The sequence below is a fragment of the Scyliorhinus canicula genome, chromosome 3 (genome assembly GCF_902713615.1).
Source record: "Scyliorhinus canicula chromosome 3, sScyCan1.1, whole genome shotgun sequence".
Lineage (NCBI taxonomy): Eukaryota > Metazoa > Chordata > Chondrichthyes > Carcharhiniformes > Scyliorhinidae > Scyliorhinus > Scyliorhinus canicula.
In genome coordinates this window covers 221,587,181-221,606,439 of record NC_052148.1, presented here as the reverse complement: position 1 = coordinate 221,606,439, position 19,259 = coordinate 221,587,181, and the positions used below count along the sequence as shown (strand labels likewise).

At 48.7% G+C, this 19,259-nt stretch overlaps 1 protein-coding gene across 5 annotated transcripts in view; it reads right to left on the bottom strand.

Moving 5' to 3' along the window:
• Window positions 1-19,259, bottom strand: part of rbm46 (RNA binding motif protein 46) — a 120,818-nt gene that overhangs the window by 77,646 nt on the left and 23,913 nt on the right. For all 5 annotated transcript variants that reach the window (XM_038792273.1, XM_038792272.1, XM_038792274.1 and 2 more), the window contains one exon: window positions 10,362-10,534. In XM_038792273.1, coding sequence (XP_038648201.1) covers window positions 10,362-10,512 — 151 coding nt within the window. In that variant the 5' untranslated portion in view covers window positions 10,513-10,534. The remainder of the gene's footprint in view (window positions 1-10,361; window positions 10,535-19,259) is intronic.

Genomic DNA, 19,259 nt, shown 5'->3' with positions numbered 1-19,259 from the left:
TAATAATTGCTAACGTTCGGCAGCGCCAGCCCCCCCCCCCCCCCCCCCCCCCCCCCGGCTACGCTCCAGCATTCCCTTTTTTACTCGCAGTCTTGCCCGCCCATACAAAGCCAGAGATCACCTTGTTGACCCGTTTAAAAAGGCGCGTGTAATAAAGATGGGAGACACTGAAAAACAAACAGGAATCTTGGGAGGACCGTCATTTTCCACTGTCTTTACCCTCCCAGCCAGTGATAGCGGGAGCATATCCCACCCTTCGAAAGTCTTCCTTCATTTGGTCCACAAGTCGGGTCAAATTTAGCTTATGTAGCTGTTCCCGTTCCCTTGCCACCTGGATGCCTAGATACCGAAAACTTCCCCCCACCACTCTAAATGGCAACTCGCCCAGTCGCCTCTCCTGCCCCCTTGCCTGGATCGCGAACATCTCACTTTCCCCAGGTTCAATTTATAACCTGAAAACCAGCCAAATTCCCCCAGAATCCTCATAAATTTCTCCTGTACCCTCTAGTGCAGGGGTGGGCAAACTTTTCCGTGCAAGGGCCGCATTCAGAAATTCACAATTCACAAAGGGCCACATAGTATATTAAGTAAAATAATTACTTCACCCGGTTATGATTCTGGGCGCCTCATATAGAACATAGAACAGTACAGCACAGAACAGGCCCTTCGGCCCTCGACGTTGTGCCAAGCAATGATCACCCTACTCAAGTCAACGTATCCACCCTATACCAGTAAGTAACCCAACAGCCCCCCACCCATTAACCTTTAAAAAAAAAATTAAAAAAAAAAAAAAAACTTTTTAAAAAAATTTTTTTTTTTTTTTTAATGACTTGGTGGGCCGCAGAAATACCTTTGGCGGGCCGCATGCGGCCCGCGGGCCATAGTTTGCCCACCCCTGCTCTAGTGGGTCAGAAACATATAGGAGCACGTCATCTCCGTATAAGCGAGATTCTGTATTCCATCCCTCACCAAAACAGCCCCTTGAGGCTCTCAGCGCAATTGCCAGTGGCTCTATAGCCAGCATAAACAGCAGTGGGGAGAGGGGGCATCCCTGCCTCGACCCCCAGTGCAGCCGAAAATAGCCTGATGTCAACCTGTTCATCCATATACTCGCCACAGGTGCCCGATACAGCAGCCTAACCCAGTCATGAGCCCCGTCCAAATCCAAACCGCCTAATCGCCTCCATTCCACCCCGATCAAATGCCTTCTCTGCGTCCATTGCGACCACTAACTCCACGTCTCCACCCACTGGGGGCATCATGATCACATTCAGCAGTCTTCTAACGTTGGCCGCCAACTGCCTGCCCTTAACAAATCCCGTCTGGTCCTCCCCAATCACATCCGGAACATAGTCTTCGATCCGAGGACGACAAGATTTTAGCCAACAGTTTGGCGTCAACGTTTAATAAGGAAATCGGTCTGTAGGACCCGCATAGCTCCGGGTCATTCACACCGCTTCAAGGTCAGTGAGTTTGTGGCCCTGTGACATCGTGGGTGAAAGTACCCCTCGCTCCCTTGCCTTATTAAAAGTCCTCATCAGGAGCGACCCCAGCATCCCAGAGAATTTATTATCAAACTCCACTAGGAACCCGTCCGGTCCCGGGGCTTTAACCGACCGCATGGCCTTCATCCCTTCTGCTGTTTCTTCCATTCCGATCGGGACCCCAAGCCCTTCCTCCACCTTCGGGAGCCTCAGCCCCCCTAAGAATTGCCTCATCCCCTCTGACCGCCGCGTTCAACGCCTCCCAGACCATTGCAGCTGAGACTTCCTCGGTGTCATTAACTTGCAGATAGTTTTGGATACATTTCCTCACCCACCCGCACACTTCCTCATCTGCTAATAGTCCGAGATCCAATCTCCAATGCGGGCGTTGGCCACCCTCCTTGCTCACCTGTAAGTCCACCCAGTGCGGGGCATGATCCGCTGAGTATTCAGTGTCCACTACCCACGTCAGTAAAGCCCTGTTCAAGATGAAAAAGTCGATCCGGGAGTATGTACGTGTGAATAGAAAGAGAATTCCTTCACTCTCGGCCACCCAAACCTCCATGGGTCCACTCCTCTCCCTCCCCCACCCCCCATAAACCCCTTTAGCTCTTTTGCCATTGCTGGCACCCTGCCTGTCCTTGAGCTCGACTGGTCTAGCCTTGGGTTAATGACTGTGTTAAAGGCACCCCGCCCCACATGACCAACTTATGCGAGTCCAGGTCTGGGATCCTCACCCAATATTCTCCTTATTAAGTCCACATCATCCCAGTTTGGCGCGTAAACTTTCACGAGTACCACCGCCAGCCCTTCCAAGCTGGCTTGGTAGCCCCCACCCATTCCACTAACCATGGATGTAACAGCCTCCCACATCCGCAACTATTCTTCCCACCTCGAATGACATTCGCTTATTAATCAGATCGTGACCCCTCTGGTCTTAAGAGTCCAGCCCCGAGTGAAATACCTGCCTGACCCATCCCTTCCTTAATCTAGTCTAATTGGCTACCATAAGATGCGGTCCTGTCCGCCTTCAATCCCCTCAAACGGGCGATCATGCGTGCCCTCTTAACCGGCCCATTTAGCCCTCTAACGTTCCATGTGATCAGCCTGGTGAGGGGGCTTCCCTCCCGATCAGCCAGTCTCCAGCTTGCACCCCACGAACCCGCAGGCCTGCCCCCAGGCATCCTCCGTCACCGACGTCCATTTTGTCCCCCAGCAACAGTCCCTCCCCTGTCAGCAGAGCAATTGCCCCCACCCAATAACAGCACAGTAAAAACAGCCCCCTTCAATAAGCATAACATCTGCTCACCCCCCCCACTGCACTTCCTTGAGCCAGCCCGCCCAGCTGCCTTGGTAGCCCCTGCCCATGATGCCAAACATTTTCCCACCTATTGTTTTCCCCCCCCCCCCATCCCCACTCGGACACACATATGCAAGAGAAAACATTCCCAGCCCAGTTAACAGAAGAAACAAAAAGAAAAGAAAACCCCACATTGAAAATTCACACCTTCATTCCCCACCAGTGCAAATGCAAACTTTAACTTACACAAATACACGGCAGCTCTAAGATCGATACAGAAGGCATTACGAATATAGTCCAAAAACAAAAACATTTTTCACGTGAACATTGCAGCAACGTTCAAACACCTCAGTCCCCTACCAGCCCTTCCCTTCTGGCGAAGTCCATCACTTCCTCGGGCGACTCAAAATAGAAGTGTTGCTCCTCATAGGTGACCCAAAGACGGGCTGGATACAGCACTCCAAATTTCACCTTCTCCTTGAATAGGGTCGAATTTACTTGATTGAACCCCGCTCTTTTCCTGGCTACGTCCGTGCTCAGGTCTTGGTAAATGCACAGGATGCTGTTCTCCCACTTACAGCTCAGTGTCTGCCTGTCCCACCGTAAAATACGCTCCTTGTCCAAGTACCTGTGCAATCTCACCACCATTGCCCTCGGGGGGTCACCTACAGGCAGCTTCTTCGCTAGTGCTCTTTGTGCCTTGTCCACCTCCAAGGTTCGGGTGAACGTCCCATCCCCCATTAGCTTCTCACGCATACCCGCTATATATGCCCCTGCATCCGCTCCTTCGGACCAACAATCCTCAAGTTCAGCCGGCGGGACCTATTTTCTAGATCCTCCACCTTCACATGGAGCCTTTTCTGCTGGTCTCTCAGCATCCTCACCTCCATCTCCATTGCTGTTTGGTGTTCCTTATCCTCGGTCAGTGCCTTCTCTTTCTGGATCGCCCGATCGTGAGCATCCAATCTCTGTTCCAGCCAAGCAATCGATTCCCTAATCGGGTCCAAGCATTCCTGCTTCTGCTTGGCAAAGCCCTCTGGAATAAACTTCATCAATTGCTCCATCGACCGCTGGGTCGTTGAGCCAGGACTCTGGTCGTCCGCCATGCTTTTTTCTGCTGCAGCTTCAACCTAAGCCTTCTCCGTTCGCCTATTTCTTCCTTTGTGATCACTCTGGTCCGCCTATCCACGCACTGGTGTGCGACTCCTCCTCACAGTCACGGTCAATTTTCCAAGTAAAATCCGGGAAAGGTCCAAAGGTCCGACCCAAGCGGGAGCCACCAAATGTGCGACCTACTCTTTCATGGCCGCCACCAGAAGTCCTCCACCTCTAACATATTGATGAACGCCATCAGTCAGAGCATGCAGAAGCCATGCAGGTCATTCAATCTATTCATGAAAAGTATACTGTTTTCTCCCTCAGGAGGAACAAGCAGGAATCGTGGGCATGTGGCTTTACTAGGACAGCAGAATTCCCAATCTTGATTAATAAGGAGATCAGGGGTTATGTGGAGAAGGCAGGAGGAAGGGGATAAGAAACATACCAGCCATGATTGAATGGCAGAGCAGACTCGATGGGCCAAATGGCCTAATTCTGCTCCTACATCTTATGGTCTAAGACAGCATCAACCATACACAAATGCTGGTCCTCATGACAACAGGGAGAGATATGGGAGCTACCAGTCTAGAAGTGTTCAGCTATTGTGTAGCAACCATGGCCAGGCCAGTATGTTGGTCATGCCTTTTATCAGATCAGTAGCCAACATGCATTCATCCTGTACTAGGCAGATCTTCAGGCAACCCCAAATAACCAGAGGCTAGTCACTCAGGAACTAAGGTGACCTCCTATATGTATGCTTGATTAATTTGTGCGTCCATGCAGTGCTGCAGCTATGGTTACATCATGGCTGCTAGAAGACTGCTGATTCTTCCCAAGGGAGACCAGATGGACATACGACTGACCTCAAGTATCAAGGGTTTCTTTGAACTGTACCACCTCAGCATACTCAGTTAATGTTTCAGGTCATTGACAAATCGTTCTGATGAAAAGGTCCATAACTTGAAATGTTAACTTTTTCTCTTTCCATAAATATCGCCTAACAGGATGACAATTTTCTGCATTTAAAAATGTTTTCAAATTATTATTGTTGTTCATGGTTATAAACTAGCCCAGCTATAATGGTTTCATACATTCACCCACTGTGAAGTAAAGCAACTTATTGATTTCTATATAGCCTTGTCATGACAGGTGCTTCCTCCATTCACCTTTAAAAGGTTGAAAAAACATGTTCAGAAGTCACTGATGTCCAACTCCGATTTCATGGTTACGATTATTACACTGTTAAATTTTATGATGTACATTCAAATATTGTGCAATACAGGCACGCCTCAAGAAATAATCGGACATTGGAGTTGTACCACGATATCCAAAGGAACATCAAAGCCAAGAACGGGTACATACTCTGGGAGAAGAGAACATGAGCAAAATGCGCAAGTAGTGGTATGGACTCACCACCACAGACAAATTACGTTCCTTGCCACAAACTCCAGCAAGATCAGTGCTAGAAAGAACCAGCAGGTACAATCCTAGACAATGTAATGCATGTATTGTTGGAGCTAAAATTTTATAAAAAACAATTCCATCTTCAATTACCCATGGAATTTTAATGGAGGTTCTTTAATCTTCACCATTTATGCTGTTTAAAACTAAAGCAAAGTTTTTTTTTTAAATAATTTTTATTGAGAAATTTTGATTTTATACAACATTGACGCACCTTAGTAAAATACCGAAAATAACAATAATATTAACAATCATATACATTCGCCCCATCCCCATGAACAACCCAGCATTTTAACAACAACGCATATTAACACACTATAAAGTTACAGAATAAACACTACAATAATGCACCCCCCCCCCCCCCCCCCCCCCCCCCCGGGTTGCTGCTGCTATTGACCCAGTTACCTATCTCTGAGCCAGGAAGTCCAAAAAAGGCTGCCATCGTTTATAGAACCCTTGTATTGATCCTCTCAGGGCAAATTTGACCTTTTCCAATTTTATAAATCCCGCCATGTCACTGATCCAGGTCTCCACACTTAGGGGCCTTGCATCCTTCCATTGTAACAGAATCCTTCGACGGGCTACTAGGGACGCAAAGGCCAGGACACCGGCCTCTTTCGCCTCCTGCACTCCCGGCTCTACCGCAACTCCAAAAATCGCGAGTCCCCACCCTGGTTTGACCCTGGATCCAACCACCCTCGACACCGTCCCCGCCACCCCCTTCCAGAATTCTTCCAGTGCTGGGCATGCCCAGAACATATGGGCGTGGTTCGCAGGACTCCCCGAACATCTGGTGCACCTGTCCTCACCCCCGAAGAACCTACTCATCCTAGTCCCGGACATGTGGGCCCGGTGCAGCACCTTAAATTGGATGAGACTAAGCCTCGCACATGAGGAAGAAGAGTTGACTCTCTCCAAGGCATCCGCCCCAAGTCCCGTCCTCTATCTGCTCCCCGAGTTCCTCCTCCCATTTAGCCTTCAGCTCCTCCACTGACGACTCCTCCACCTCCTGCATTACCTTATAGATGTCAGACACCTTCCCCTCTCCTACCCACACCCACAAAAGCACTCTGTCCATCGCCCCCTGCGAGGGCAGCAAAGGGAATCCCTCTACCTGTCGCCTAGCAAACGCCTTTACCTGCAGGTATCTGAACATGTTCCCCTGGGGAAGGCCAAATTTATCTTCCAGTTCCCCCAGGCCCGCAAACCTCCCGCCAATAAACAGGTCCCTCAATTTGCTGATGCCCGCCCTTTGCCACCCCCTGAATCCCCCATCCGTGTTCCCCGGGATGAACCGATGGTTGCCACCCAGTGGAGCTTCCATCGAGCCCCCTGTTTCCCCACGATGCCGTCTCCATTGTTCCCAGATTCTTAGGGTCGCCGCCACCACCGGGCTCGTGGAAAACCTCTTAGGGGAGAGCGGCAACGGTGCCGTTACCATGGCACCCAGGCTCGTACCTCTACATGACGCCATCTCCATTCTTTTCCACGCCGCCCCTCCCCCCTCCATCACCCATTTACGCACCATTGACACATTGGCTGCCCAATAGTACCCCAGAAGGTTGGGCAGTGCCAGCCCACCTCCATCCCTTCCTCGCTCCAGGAACACCCTCCTCACTCTCGGAGTCCCATGTGCCCACACAAAACTCAGAATACTGCTAATCACTCTCCTAAAGAAGGCCCTGGGGATAAATATGGGCAGGCACTGAAAAAGGAACAAGAACCTCGGAAGCACTGTCATTTTGACGGACTGCACCCTCCCCGCCAACGACAATGGCAGCATGTCCCACCTCCTGAACTCCTCCTCCATCTGATCTACCAGCCTGGTAAAGTTATGCTTGTGGAGAGTCCCCCAGTCCCTGGCCACTTGCACCCCCAGGTACCTAAAGCTCTCCCCTGCCCGCCTAAGCGGGAGCCTACCAATTCCTTCCTCCTGGTCTCCAGGGTGCACCACAAACACCTCGCTCTTGCCTAAGTTTAATTTATAACCTGAGAAGGTCCCAAACTCGGCTAGTAACTCCATCACTCCCGGCATCCCTCCCACTGGGTCCGCCACATACAGTAACAGGTCGTCGGCATACAACATCACCCTATGTTCCTCTCCACCTCGCACCAAGCCTCTCCACCTCTCTGAATCTCTCAATGCCATCGCCAGCGGCTCGATTGCCAGTGCAAACAACAAGGGGGACAAGGGGCAACCCTGCCTGGTCCCTCGGTAAAGCCGGAAGTACTCCGACCTCCTCCTATTCGTAGCCACGCACGCCATCGGGGCCTCATATAACAGCCTTACCCATCTAATGAACCCTTCACCAAATCCAAACCTCCCCAACACCTCCCATAGGTACCCCCAATCCACTCTATCGAAGGCCTTCTCCGCATCCAGTGCCACCACTATCTCTGCCTCCCCCTCAATCGCCGGCATCATAATGACATTCAGCAATCTCCGCACATTCGTGTTCAGCTGCCTTCCCTTCACAAAACCTGTCTGGTCCTCGTGCACAACCCCTGGCACACAGTCCTCTATCCTGGTGGCCAGGATTTTTGCCAGCACCTTAGCGTCCACGTTGAGGAGAGATATGGGCCTGTATGAACCACACTGCTGGGGGTCCTTGTCCTTCTTTAAAATTAACAAGATCAGCGCCCGTGACATCGTCGGGGGCAAAGTCCCCACATCCAACCCCGAGAGGAAAACCTGCCCCACCCATCCCTTCCTCAGGCGGACCTGGTCCGCCACCCTCAGGTGGGTCTCCTGAAGCATTGCCACATCCGCCTTTAGCCCCTTCAGGTGAGCCAGTACCCTCGACCACTTCACCGGCCCATTCAACCCTCTCACATTCCAGGTGACCAACCGGATCAGAGGGTGTCCCGCCCCCTTCCCCCGTCGGCTAGCCGTAGCCCGTTGACTGCCCGTCCCAGGCCAGCACCCCCTGCTCGACCCCGTCCCCAGAGCGACAACCCCTCACCTCTGTCCCCCCAGCCCCCACCAGCTCCTTCTTGACCCTACCAGCAGCAACCCGGTATTCCCCTTTCCCCCCCTCCCTTCCCCCCCAGGCTAGGAACCCTCCCAGCCGCGAACCGTCCTCCATTGTACTTCCGTGGGTCAGCTAACTTCTGCTGACCCCGGAAACTCCCGCCAATAGCCCGACCCCTCCCGAAGTGGGATCATCCCCCAATCTATCCCTCCTCCTGGCACCGCTCCAGCGTGGGGAAGAACCAGTTAAGGCCCCGCCTCCCCCGTCACCATCTCCACCCCCCAGCCCCGCAGCACGGGAAACCAGAGGAAAGCCCGCGCTTTTGCACTGCCCCACCACACCCTTCTGACGCAGCTCCCAAATACCAGCCCCACTCCATACCCCCACTCCGGCATATAATACAACATACCCCCCCGACCCTCCCCTCAAGATACACAGCCCAGACAATGTCCCACAGCACAAAAACAAAAACATAGCAGAACAACCCCTCCGTAAATAACCATATCAAAATTGCAAAAGTACTAAAACAAGAAGAAAACAACAGAAGAAAAAGAGAACACAGCAACAGCAGAATCCAGCACTAATATCTTACAGCCGACCTCGCAACCCCCAACCCCTAGTTCAAGTCCAGTTTCTCCGTCCGCACGAAGGCCCACGCCTCCTCCGGGGAATCGAAATAATGGTGCCGGTCCAAATAAGTTACCCACAGGCGCGCGGGCGGCAACATTCCGAACTTTATCTTTTTTCTATAAAGCACCTCTTTCGTCCGATTAAATCCGGACCGCCGCTTAGCCACCTCCGCACTCCAGTCCTGGTAGATCCGCACTACCCCATTCTCCCAATTGCTGCTCTTCACCTTCTTGGCCCAGCGCAGCACGCACTCCCGATCACTGAACCGGTGGAACCTCACCAGCACCGCACGCGGGGGTTCATCTTCCTTGGGCCTCCTGGCCAGCACCCTGTGCGCTCCCTCCAGCTCCAAGGGCAAATGGAGAAATCCGGCCCCCACTAGCGAATTCAGCATTACAGCCACATAGGCTGTCAGGTCCGATCCCTCTAGCCCCTCTGCAAGGCCCAAGATCCGCAGGTTTTTCCGCCTCATGCGGTGATCCAGCTCCTCAAAGCGTTCCTGCCACTTCTTGTGGAGTGCTTCGTGCCCCTCCACCTTACTCACGAGGACCACGGCCTCCTCCTCTTGTTCAATGGCCTGCGTCTGCAACTTCTTGATGGCAGCACCATGGGTGGACTGAATCTCTGACAGCCTTCTGTTCGTTTCCTGCAGAGAGCTCAGTACTTCATCCTTGAATTCTTTAAAGCAGCGCAGGAGATCAGTTTGTTGTTCCTGGGCCCAGAGTCTCCATTCCTCTGGAGCTCTGTCGGCGGCCATCTTGGATCCCTTCCCCCGTTTTTTCTGAGGAGCTGCTGCTGTTTTTTCCCCCTTTCCACTCCGAGTTAGAGTCATGGACTGCAGGGAAAGTCGTTCAGCACACCTTCCCCCACCGGGAGACGTCGAAAAATTTCCGTTTTGGGCTCTCAAAAGAGCCGAAAAATCTCTTTAAAACGGGAGCTCCCAAATGTGTGGCTTACTGATCCATCACAGCCACCGGAAGTCCCAAAACTAAAGCAAAGTTACGGTGCAGAAAAAGGCCATTCAGACCCTCTGGCCAAAAAAAGAGAAAAAAGAAACTATCTGCTAATTTTTAACCCACTTTCAGTACCTGGTCTTGCAGGTTACAGTACTCTGCAGATCCAGGTAACTTTTAAATGAGTAATGAGTTCAAGCTTCAACCACCAATTAATTCCAGGCGCCTACCACCTTCTGGGTGAATAAGTTTTCCCTCGTGTCTCCTCTAATTCTTCTACCAATCACATTACATCTATGTCCCCTGGTAATTGACCCCTAAGCTAGGGGAATCCTGTTTTCCCTATCTAGACACCTCATAATTTTGTACACTGTAGTTTTTCTGTCAATCTGTTGAAGTTTAATGTAGGAAACTGAGAAACCTTACAGACATTCCAGCACCAATTTTTACATCTTACTCCTACCTGGTGGAGGTCCACCGAACTTCCTTTGTCCATTTTCTTGTATCATAGTATAGCCCGTCTGCTCCATCAAAGCAAGTAGTGCAGCTTCATTCTGGGTCACGGAACCAAGTTTATTGGAACCATTTGTCATGTCCAAGCTTTCTGCTGTCATGGTCACAAAGGGTACTTTGAATCTATATGACAAAACAATAATAAACATGTTATATCTCACAAAATGTTCCCACACTTCTGATTTATACATAACTTAGATGAACACAAGTAAAATATTAATACTTCTAAGTTAAACTGGAAGCGATTGTATAATCCTACACTTCTGAACTGTATATACAAGTGGTTGATTTGTCATGAATTATCTATGAACTGGATCACCCATAACTATTGTGGCTACAAAAGCCAGTCAGAGACTGGGAATTCTGGAGAGAGTAACTCACCTCCCAACTCCGCAAAGCCTGCCATCATCTACAAGACACAAGTCAGGAGTGTAATGGAATAATCTCCATTTGCCTGGAGAATGCAGTTCCAACAACAATCAAAATCTCGACACAATCCAGGACATCATTGATGCTTGACTGGAACCTCATCCACCACCTTAAATATTCACTCCTGCCACCACTAAAGCAAAGCCACTTCAGTGTGCACTGTGTCAACTCCCCAAGGTTCCTTCAAGAGAACTTACCAAATACGTGACCTCAACCACTTAGAAAGACAAGGGCAGCAGAAGCATGGAATTCCACCAAATGCACGTTCCTCCAAGTCACACACCTTCCTGCCTTGGAACTATATCGCCATTCCTTCACCATCATTCGGTCAAAATTCTGGAACTGCCCTCCAAACAGGCCTGTGGGTGTTCTGACAACATAGACCGCAGAAATTCAAGAAGCGGTATTCGACCATATTCTCAATGTGAAGATGGGCAATAAAAACTGACCTCACCAACAATGCCCACATCCCATGATTAAATCACACAAAAAATTATTTATTACCCAGCAATAACGTATAATTTCTACATGTGAATCCAAAGTGAATGTAATAGCCGAGGCATTTTGGATTAGCCTCTCTGCTTCAGGTTCAACTGTCAGTGGGCGCGATCTAACGGCCTCATCGCGCTGGGCACCAATCTACGTGAGCCAGTTAGGTCACGGGATAGGTCGAAATTGGAATCCGCATCGGGCGGCAATCTGTTTCTGATCAAACCGGCCTGCTCCTGTTGGCAAGATCCGGATCCCACTGCAACGTGGCGAGAAACAAATAATCACCGATTACGGCCTCCCATGATCTAACCAGCTCCACAACTAAGGGTCATGCCCTTCAGCGCACCTATTTAAAAATGTGAAACGAGCACATTGGCTGCTGTGGGCATCAGAGGTGAGCAGCCATCTTCGAAACCAGGCAATCAGCACCGGGATTGCTGCCCCAGTTCTCGGGGTGGGTGGGGGAGCCCCCAGGCGAAGATGGCCTGGTCGGGGGAGGGGTCAGCTGCCACTTGTGGGATGTCGCCACTGGACTGGGATGGGGGGTTAATGGGCAAAGCACCTGGAGGTCCAATATGCCACCCACCAGATTGTGTATACCCATACCTGGGGCAACTTCAGCTGCTGCCTGTCCATCTACCGAACATCTCCAGGACAAAGCCCTGTCCGTGGTAATATGGTGACGGTCACTTTAACTCCTACTGACCGTGGTGGCCTCTGGCTGCACAACTGAAGGTTATTGCTTCTAGGGAATTGGCAATGTTAGTTATGTGAGTACTCCACTGCTCCCAAGTAGATTCCTACAGGTAGACATGCCATGTACATTTTGCCTAACCACTGGAGGCATCAACACCACAGAGGCAGCAGCCAACAGTCAAACACCCAAGAGCTGGACCTCAGCACTGGGGACACCCCCGTGACCAGAGGGTGGGTGTGTTGATTAGGGAGGGGACTTAGCATCACATGGAGAAGCAGGATACCCGCTCGGGGGGCCGTCAAGGTAACCACAGCCATGAACTTTTATGCCTTGGGTTCATTCCAGGGCTCGAGCGAGAACGTGTACGGCCTTTCCCAACCAACAGCCTACAAGTACATCCGCAACGTCAGAGGTGTCCTGTTTTCCCGGGCGGTTGATCATATAAACTTTGACCTGGACCAGGCCCATCAAGATGCCTGGGCAGCAGGATTCTCTGCCATCACTGGGATGCCCTAGTTCAAGGGGGTCATAGAGGGGGCGCATGTTGCTTTGCGTGCACCGGCAGTCCGGCCACCCTTCATTAATAGGAAGGCATACCACTCCCTGAACATGCAACCAGTGTGCGACCACCAGCTCAAAATCAAGCAAAATCAAGAAAGGAACATTCAGGTGGTGGTGTTCAGCCTAAAGCTACATCCTGGGGCAGTTGGAGATCCCTGGCATCTTTGTGGGACACCCCAGGATGACTGGTTGGCTCAGGAGAGAAGGGGTACCTGCTGAGGTCCTGGCTAATGACACCAGTACTGAGGCCGGAAATAGATGTAGGGACCCAATATAATGAGGCCCACGTGGCCGCCCAGGCTGTCATTGAGCGGTGCACTGGACTGCTGAAAATACGGTTCCGATGCCTCGACTGCTCTGGTGGTGTACTGCAGTACACTCCCTGGAGAATCACCCGCTTGGTGGTGTTATGCTGTGCCTCCACAACCTGGCACAGCAGCGAGGCAACATGCTGAGGAGGTACATGCAGCCTTGTCTGAGGAGGATGATGAAGACCAGGAGGGGCAGGAGGACGATCCCGGGGAGGATCCATGGGAGCAGCCAGAGAATCATAGAATTTACAGTGCAATAGGAGGCCACTTGACCCATCAAGTCTACACCCGCCCCTGAAAGAGCACCCTACGTAAGCCCACACCTCCACCCTATCCCCGTAACCCAGCAACCCCACCTAACTTTTGGACATTACGGGGCAATTTTAGTGTGACCAATCCAACTAATCTGCACATCATTGGACTGTGGGAGGAAACAGGAGCACCCAGAGTTATTCCCTATCAATTCTGCTAGTTAAATCCTCAAAAAACTCAGAACAGATTCATTCAACATGATTTCACTCGCAAATTTTGGACTCTGCCCAATCTTAGCATTATTTTCTGAGTGTCCTGTTATCATATCCTTTATTACAGATTCTGGCATTTCCTTACTACTGATGACAGGATAAACGGTCTGTAGTCCCAGTTTTCACTCCCTCTCCTTTCTTAAATAGTGCTGTTACATTTGCCACCTTCCAATCTGCAGGAACCATTTCAGAGCCAATAGAATTTTGAAAGATGACCACCAATACCACCTGTGAAGATGGAACTTTGCATTCACAAGGACTGTGAGGTGATTACCCCTGCCAATGCTGTCAAGGGCGGATGCATCTGTGAGAAGGAGATTAATTAGAATGTCAAGTATGTCTCTTCCTTCTTGTTCATTCCCTCACCATCTCCTGAAAACACACAGTCTAGCAGCTATGTCCTTAGGTCTCGTCCAGCTCAGTCAGTAGTTTCTAACAAGCTACTCTTGGTGATGAACGTTTAAGTCCCCCACCCAGAGTACATACTGTGCCCTTGCCACACTCAGGTGATTTCTCTAAGCAGTGTCCAACATAGAGGAGTACTGATTCATCAGCCGAGGGGGAACCAGTGGGTGGTGAATCAGTAGGCGCTTTCCTTTCCCAAGTGCGCTCTGATGTCATGAGACTCACCAGAATCCAGAGTCGATGTGGAGGGCTCGCAGAGCACTACCTCACGACTGTATGGCACTGTGCCACCACCTCAGGTACGTCAATCCTGCTGTAATGACAGGACATACCCAGGGATGGTGATGTCTGGAACATTGTCTGCAAGGTAAGATTCCATGAGCATGACTATGTCAAGCTGTTGCTTGATTAAATGTGGGACAGCTCTCATACGTTTGGCACAAACCCCCAGCTGTAAGGATGACTTTGCAGGGTCAACAGGGTTGGGCATGCTATTGTCATTTCTGGTGCCTCAGTCGATGCTAGGCGGTCCACTGCAAGGTTTCAATATTCCATTTTAGACTTCGTAGTGGCCAATGCTGAGTAGCTTCCTAGGCCATTTCAGAGAGCATTTAAATAGTCAACCACATTGCTTTGGATCTTGAGGTCATTATGAAAGCCAGACCAGGAAAGGTCGACTGATTTCCTTCCCTATGAAGGGTATTTATGAACTCGGTGAGTTTTTGCAAGAATCGGCATTAGTTTTGTGGTCACCATTAGACTTGCTTTTGAAATTCCAGATTTATTAACAGAATTCAAATTCCACAAGCTTCTGTAGTGGAATTTGAACCCCTGTCCCCATCAGCCTGGACCTCTGAATTACTAATCCAGTGACATTACCACTACACCACCACTTCCTGCTTCTCCTCTGCTCAATATAATAATGAGAATAATAATCATCAATTAGTGTCACAAGTAGGTGTATATTAACACCAATGAAATTCCTGAGCAAATTCCCTAGTTGCCACACTCCAGCGCCTATTTGGCTAGTGAGGGAGAATTCAAAATGTCCAATTCACCGAATAAGCATGTCTTTTGTGACTTGTGGGAGGAAAACCGGATCACCCAGAGGAAACCTAAGCAACATGGGGAGAACGTGCCGACTCCGCACAGACAATGACCCAAGCCTGGAATCAAACCCAGGTCCCTGGCGCTGTGAAGCAACAGTGCTAAACAATACAACCAGATGCCCAGAAACTCATGTTTCTGCACCAGACAAGAACATCGATCTTTTTCCAGGTACTCATATCCATGGAGAAGGCAGCCTTGGAGTTCGAAGTACATAAAGGTCCCTTCTACCCCTCCCGTTTCAGAGAAGGGGCTTAAACTACCACAGAATCAGAGTCTGACACGCTCTGAGATTTTGGAAGTTCTTATACAAATCTAAACATCTCCCCACTAGGTTTATATCCAGAACTATTTTCTAACTCAGCCGGCTGTTGCACCACTGCAATTCACTGCATTTTAATTTGATGTTCTCTCTCTTTTTCTGTGTCTGCCATTGCTAACTTCTGCATTTCCAGTTTCCTTTGGAAATCTCTCTCACATTTCTATTTCTCTTTGTAACTTAATTTTAGCTAATTCAATTTCCCCTCTTCTTGGAGTACTCTGTCTGTCTGACCCTACTTGTATATTTAAATGAGTTGCGAGGCTTTCAATTATTTCAACTTTTTTAGCCCCTGTATCCCAAATTATGTTAATTCCATCAATTTAGCTTTATGAACACTTTTTAAATTTGTTATGGTTGTATTGTCTACTTCTAAATAAGCCTGGGTTAGAGCAAGAGCCATGTTTGTAGTCTCCTTCACACATTCTCACATGGCTCCACGTTTCCTCACTCGTTAGGTTTAAAAAGTCACAAATTCCCTAAACCCAAAAGGAATTATGCTTTTTAAAATCCCAGTCAAGAACACCAAATTTTTGTTATGAACCCCGCTGATGTTACCTCAAGTGTGTCTCAAAATCCTGAAGCTTAACTTGAAACACTGGTTCTTAGTGATGTATTTTTGATTGGGATAATGTGAGGAACCACTTACGACCCAGGGAGGAATCAGTCCAGTCGTTGTGTAAACAATAAAGAATATTTATTAAGGTAAAAAAAAGAACATGACAGAAGACTAACGTACACCATGATACTTGCGTATAAGAAACAAACACACCGTTTTATCCAAAGTTGCCAAAAATCTACCCACATTCCCTGAACTCACTCCTGTTCCCAAGCAACTTCCAATTTTTTTAACTCTATAGGTCAAAGCCAGTTAGTAGTTACCACACATATTGCTTAGGTGACCAAGTCTGGGAAAACGTCACTTTCTGGTTCAGCAAAGGCCCCAAACTGTGTCTTTTAGAGGAGAATATCTGCAATATGCTGTGTCCCTAAATGTTCGTTGGAACAGGCCTCTGTGGCTCAATCAATGATCGAAAGGCATTAATCATTGATGGAGAATTAAACTATTGTAATTTAGGTTTTGCTGTCCACTAATGCCTCAAACCTGGGAAAGTGGACAGACTGGGAGAGGAATGGAGAATACGGATTAGCATCAGATTACGTATTTCTTATAAACTGCTGACATGTAAATCAGTGCGATTATCTCACACAATGGAGCAAGACATAATGCTACAGAAGACCAAAGAGTTATGGAGTCACATGCTGATCACATCCTCTTCCAAAACCTGTATAGGTGCCACTAACCCAGCTGAGCCAAATTATTCCAGCATCAGCCAAGATGCATCGGACTTCAACCAGTACTTCACAGGACCTAGAAGTTGCCAATCATGGCAATCATTAGTACCCTCATTTTAGCAACAGTATCCTCCCACCAGGCCCACTTCCCCGCCCTATCTCCGTAACTCCATCTAACCTTTTGGACCCTAAGGGGCAATTTAGCATGGCCAATCAACCTAACCTGCACATCTTTGGACTGTTGGAGAAAACTGAAACACCCATAGGAAACCCAAATAGTCACGGGGACAACGTGGAAACTCCACACAGACCTAATGTCGGAATTGAACCCAGATCCCTGGTGCTATGAGGGAGCAGTGCTAACCACTGTGCCACCATACTGCTCCTGCAGTTACACTGGAATAAAAAATGAAGGACTTAAGAAAGGCACTATTGGGTAACATCTCAGTGACTGTATTGTTTCATCACAATTGAAGCCAAGAAGGATTTGGAATGTTTGGGCGTGATTGTACTACCTCGTCACGCCCAGTGCAGAGCCGGGCATGACAGGTGAATCACAGGAGGAACCCAGGCACGAAGACATGAAGCCTTACGCAAGTCACCCGGCTGTTAAATTTTTTCAATACGGCCATAACTTGGGAGCGCTCGAGAGCGTCGGAGGTGGAAAGAGAAAATGTCTGTCAGAACGTCGACTGCTGTGCCAACAGATTTGCACAATCGGTGGGCTCAGAAAAGAAAAACATTTACGAAAGCAAAAGCCAGGAAATAAGGGAGTAGGCTGTAAAACAATGAGCCATTTATCGAAGCTGGAGAGTTTTTCCAGCTGCGCACCTTCGCACATGGCGGGCTGCAGCATCGGTCCTTGAACTCGGAAAGAAGAGACTTTGGGAATAACTGCTCAAAAAGGAAAAATAACACGATAGTAACCAAAATTAAATAGAAGTACAGATGAAATCGTCGGATTTTAAAAGATTGGTGCTTTTCTTAAAGCCACAGTCTAACCAAGAAAATCTTTGAAGGAACAACAAAAGAAATAGTAGAATTAAATTGGAAGAGAAATATATTAGAGGGGAGGACAAATTAAGGAAAATACTACAATTTAAGAACAGGTAACTGCAATGCTGGGAAAAGGTAGCGCCATGGAACCATTCAAAGAGAATGCGGAATCACAGGAGTTCCTATGAAGAGAGATTCCATATTACCTTGCTGAAAACAGGATACTAGATGGAATGGAAGTAGCAACTTTCTTGAGTGTAATAGGATGGAAAACCTTCATCCTAATACAAAGTCCTGTACATCTTGCAAAGCTTAATACAAAACTTGTTATGGGAGCGGCGGTTTCAGAACCCCAAAATGTACCATGGAGTTCAACCAAACTCTCCCTTTTATGTATTGTTGCTTTTGAAGCACACGGCTTGTTCTCCAGGTGTGGTACAACAATTATGGACACGTAGGGTTTTTAAACACAAAACAATGTTTATTCCATGAATTCAATCATGGCTCGGCACAACATTGAGGGCTGAAGGGCCTGTTCTGTGCTGTACTGTTCTATGTTCTATGTTCAACTTAACCTTCTTAAATAAACATTGGATCCCTTAACACCCCTTACTTAAAATAATACAACACTAAATAATTCCTCAAAATGTTCCTTCAAACCTCCAAAAGACTTAACACCTTTAAACAGAAACACATCAGGTTAAAGACATTACTATTATGAGTTTAAATCACACAAATGATTCAGAGATAGTCTTTCATGGCAGAGATCACAGCAAATCCAGCTCCCTGCAAAACACAGACACACCCAAGCTCTTTTCTCAAAACTGGCTTTCTCCTTTCAAAACAGCTCACAGCAAACCAGCCAGGCACTTTTCACCTGCTTTCTCAAACTAGCTTTCTCCTTTCAAAACAGCTCACAGCAAACCAGCCAGGCACTTTTCAGCTGCTTTCTGAAAACTGAAACCAAAACACAACAAAATGGCTCAGCTAAAAACCCAGCTCCACCCACACTCTGAGATCACTTCAGTAATATGAGCTGCCTCATTTCTTAAAGGTACATTTCTTAAACATCATTTCTTAAAGGTACTCTTTTTAAAAATAATTTTTATTCAGATTTTCACAAAATATCAGTAACATAAAATATTAACTAAGAAAACAAAAAAGAGCAAACCCAACCCCCCCCCCCCCACCCCCCCGGTACATACAAAAAAGAAGAAATAGATTAACGCCCGTCATAAACAAAGAACACATATACACGTCCCTTCAACCCAACCCACAGAAACGACCCCCCACCCCTCCCCCCGGGCTGCTGCTGGCCTTTTTCCCAACCGTTCTGCCAGGAAATCTAGGAAAGGCTACCACCTCCTGAAAAACCCCTGTACTGATCCCCTCAGGGCAAATTTCACCCTCTCCAATTTAATAAACCCCGCCATATCATTGATCCGGGCCTCCACGCTTGGGGGCCTCGCATCCTTCCACTGAAGAAGAATCCTCCGCCGGGCTACTAGGGACGCAAAGGCCAGAACACCGGCCTCTTTCACCTCCTGCACTCCCGGCTCCACTGCAACCAAAAATATTGCGAGTCCCCAGCCTGGCTTGACCCTGGATCCTACCACCCTCGACACCGTGCTTGCTACCCCCTTACAACATTCCCCCAGCGCTGGGCATGCCCAGAACATATGGGCATAGTTCGCTGGGCTCTCCGAGCACT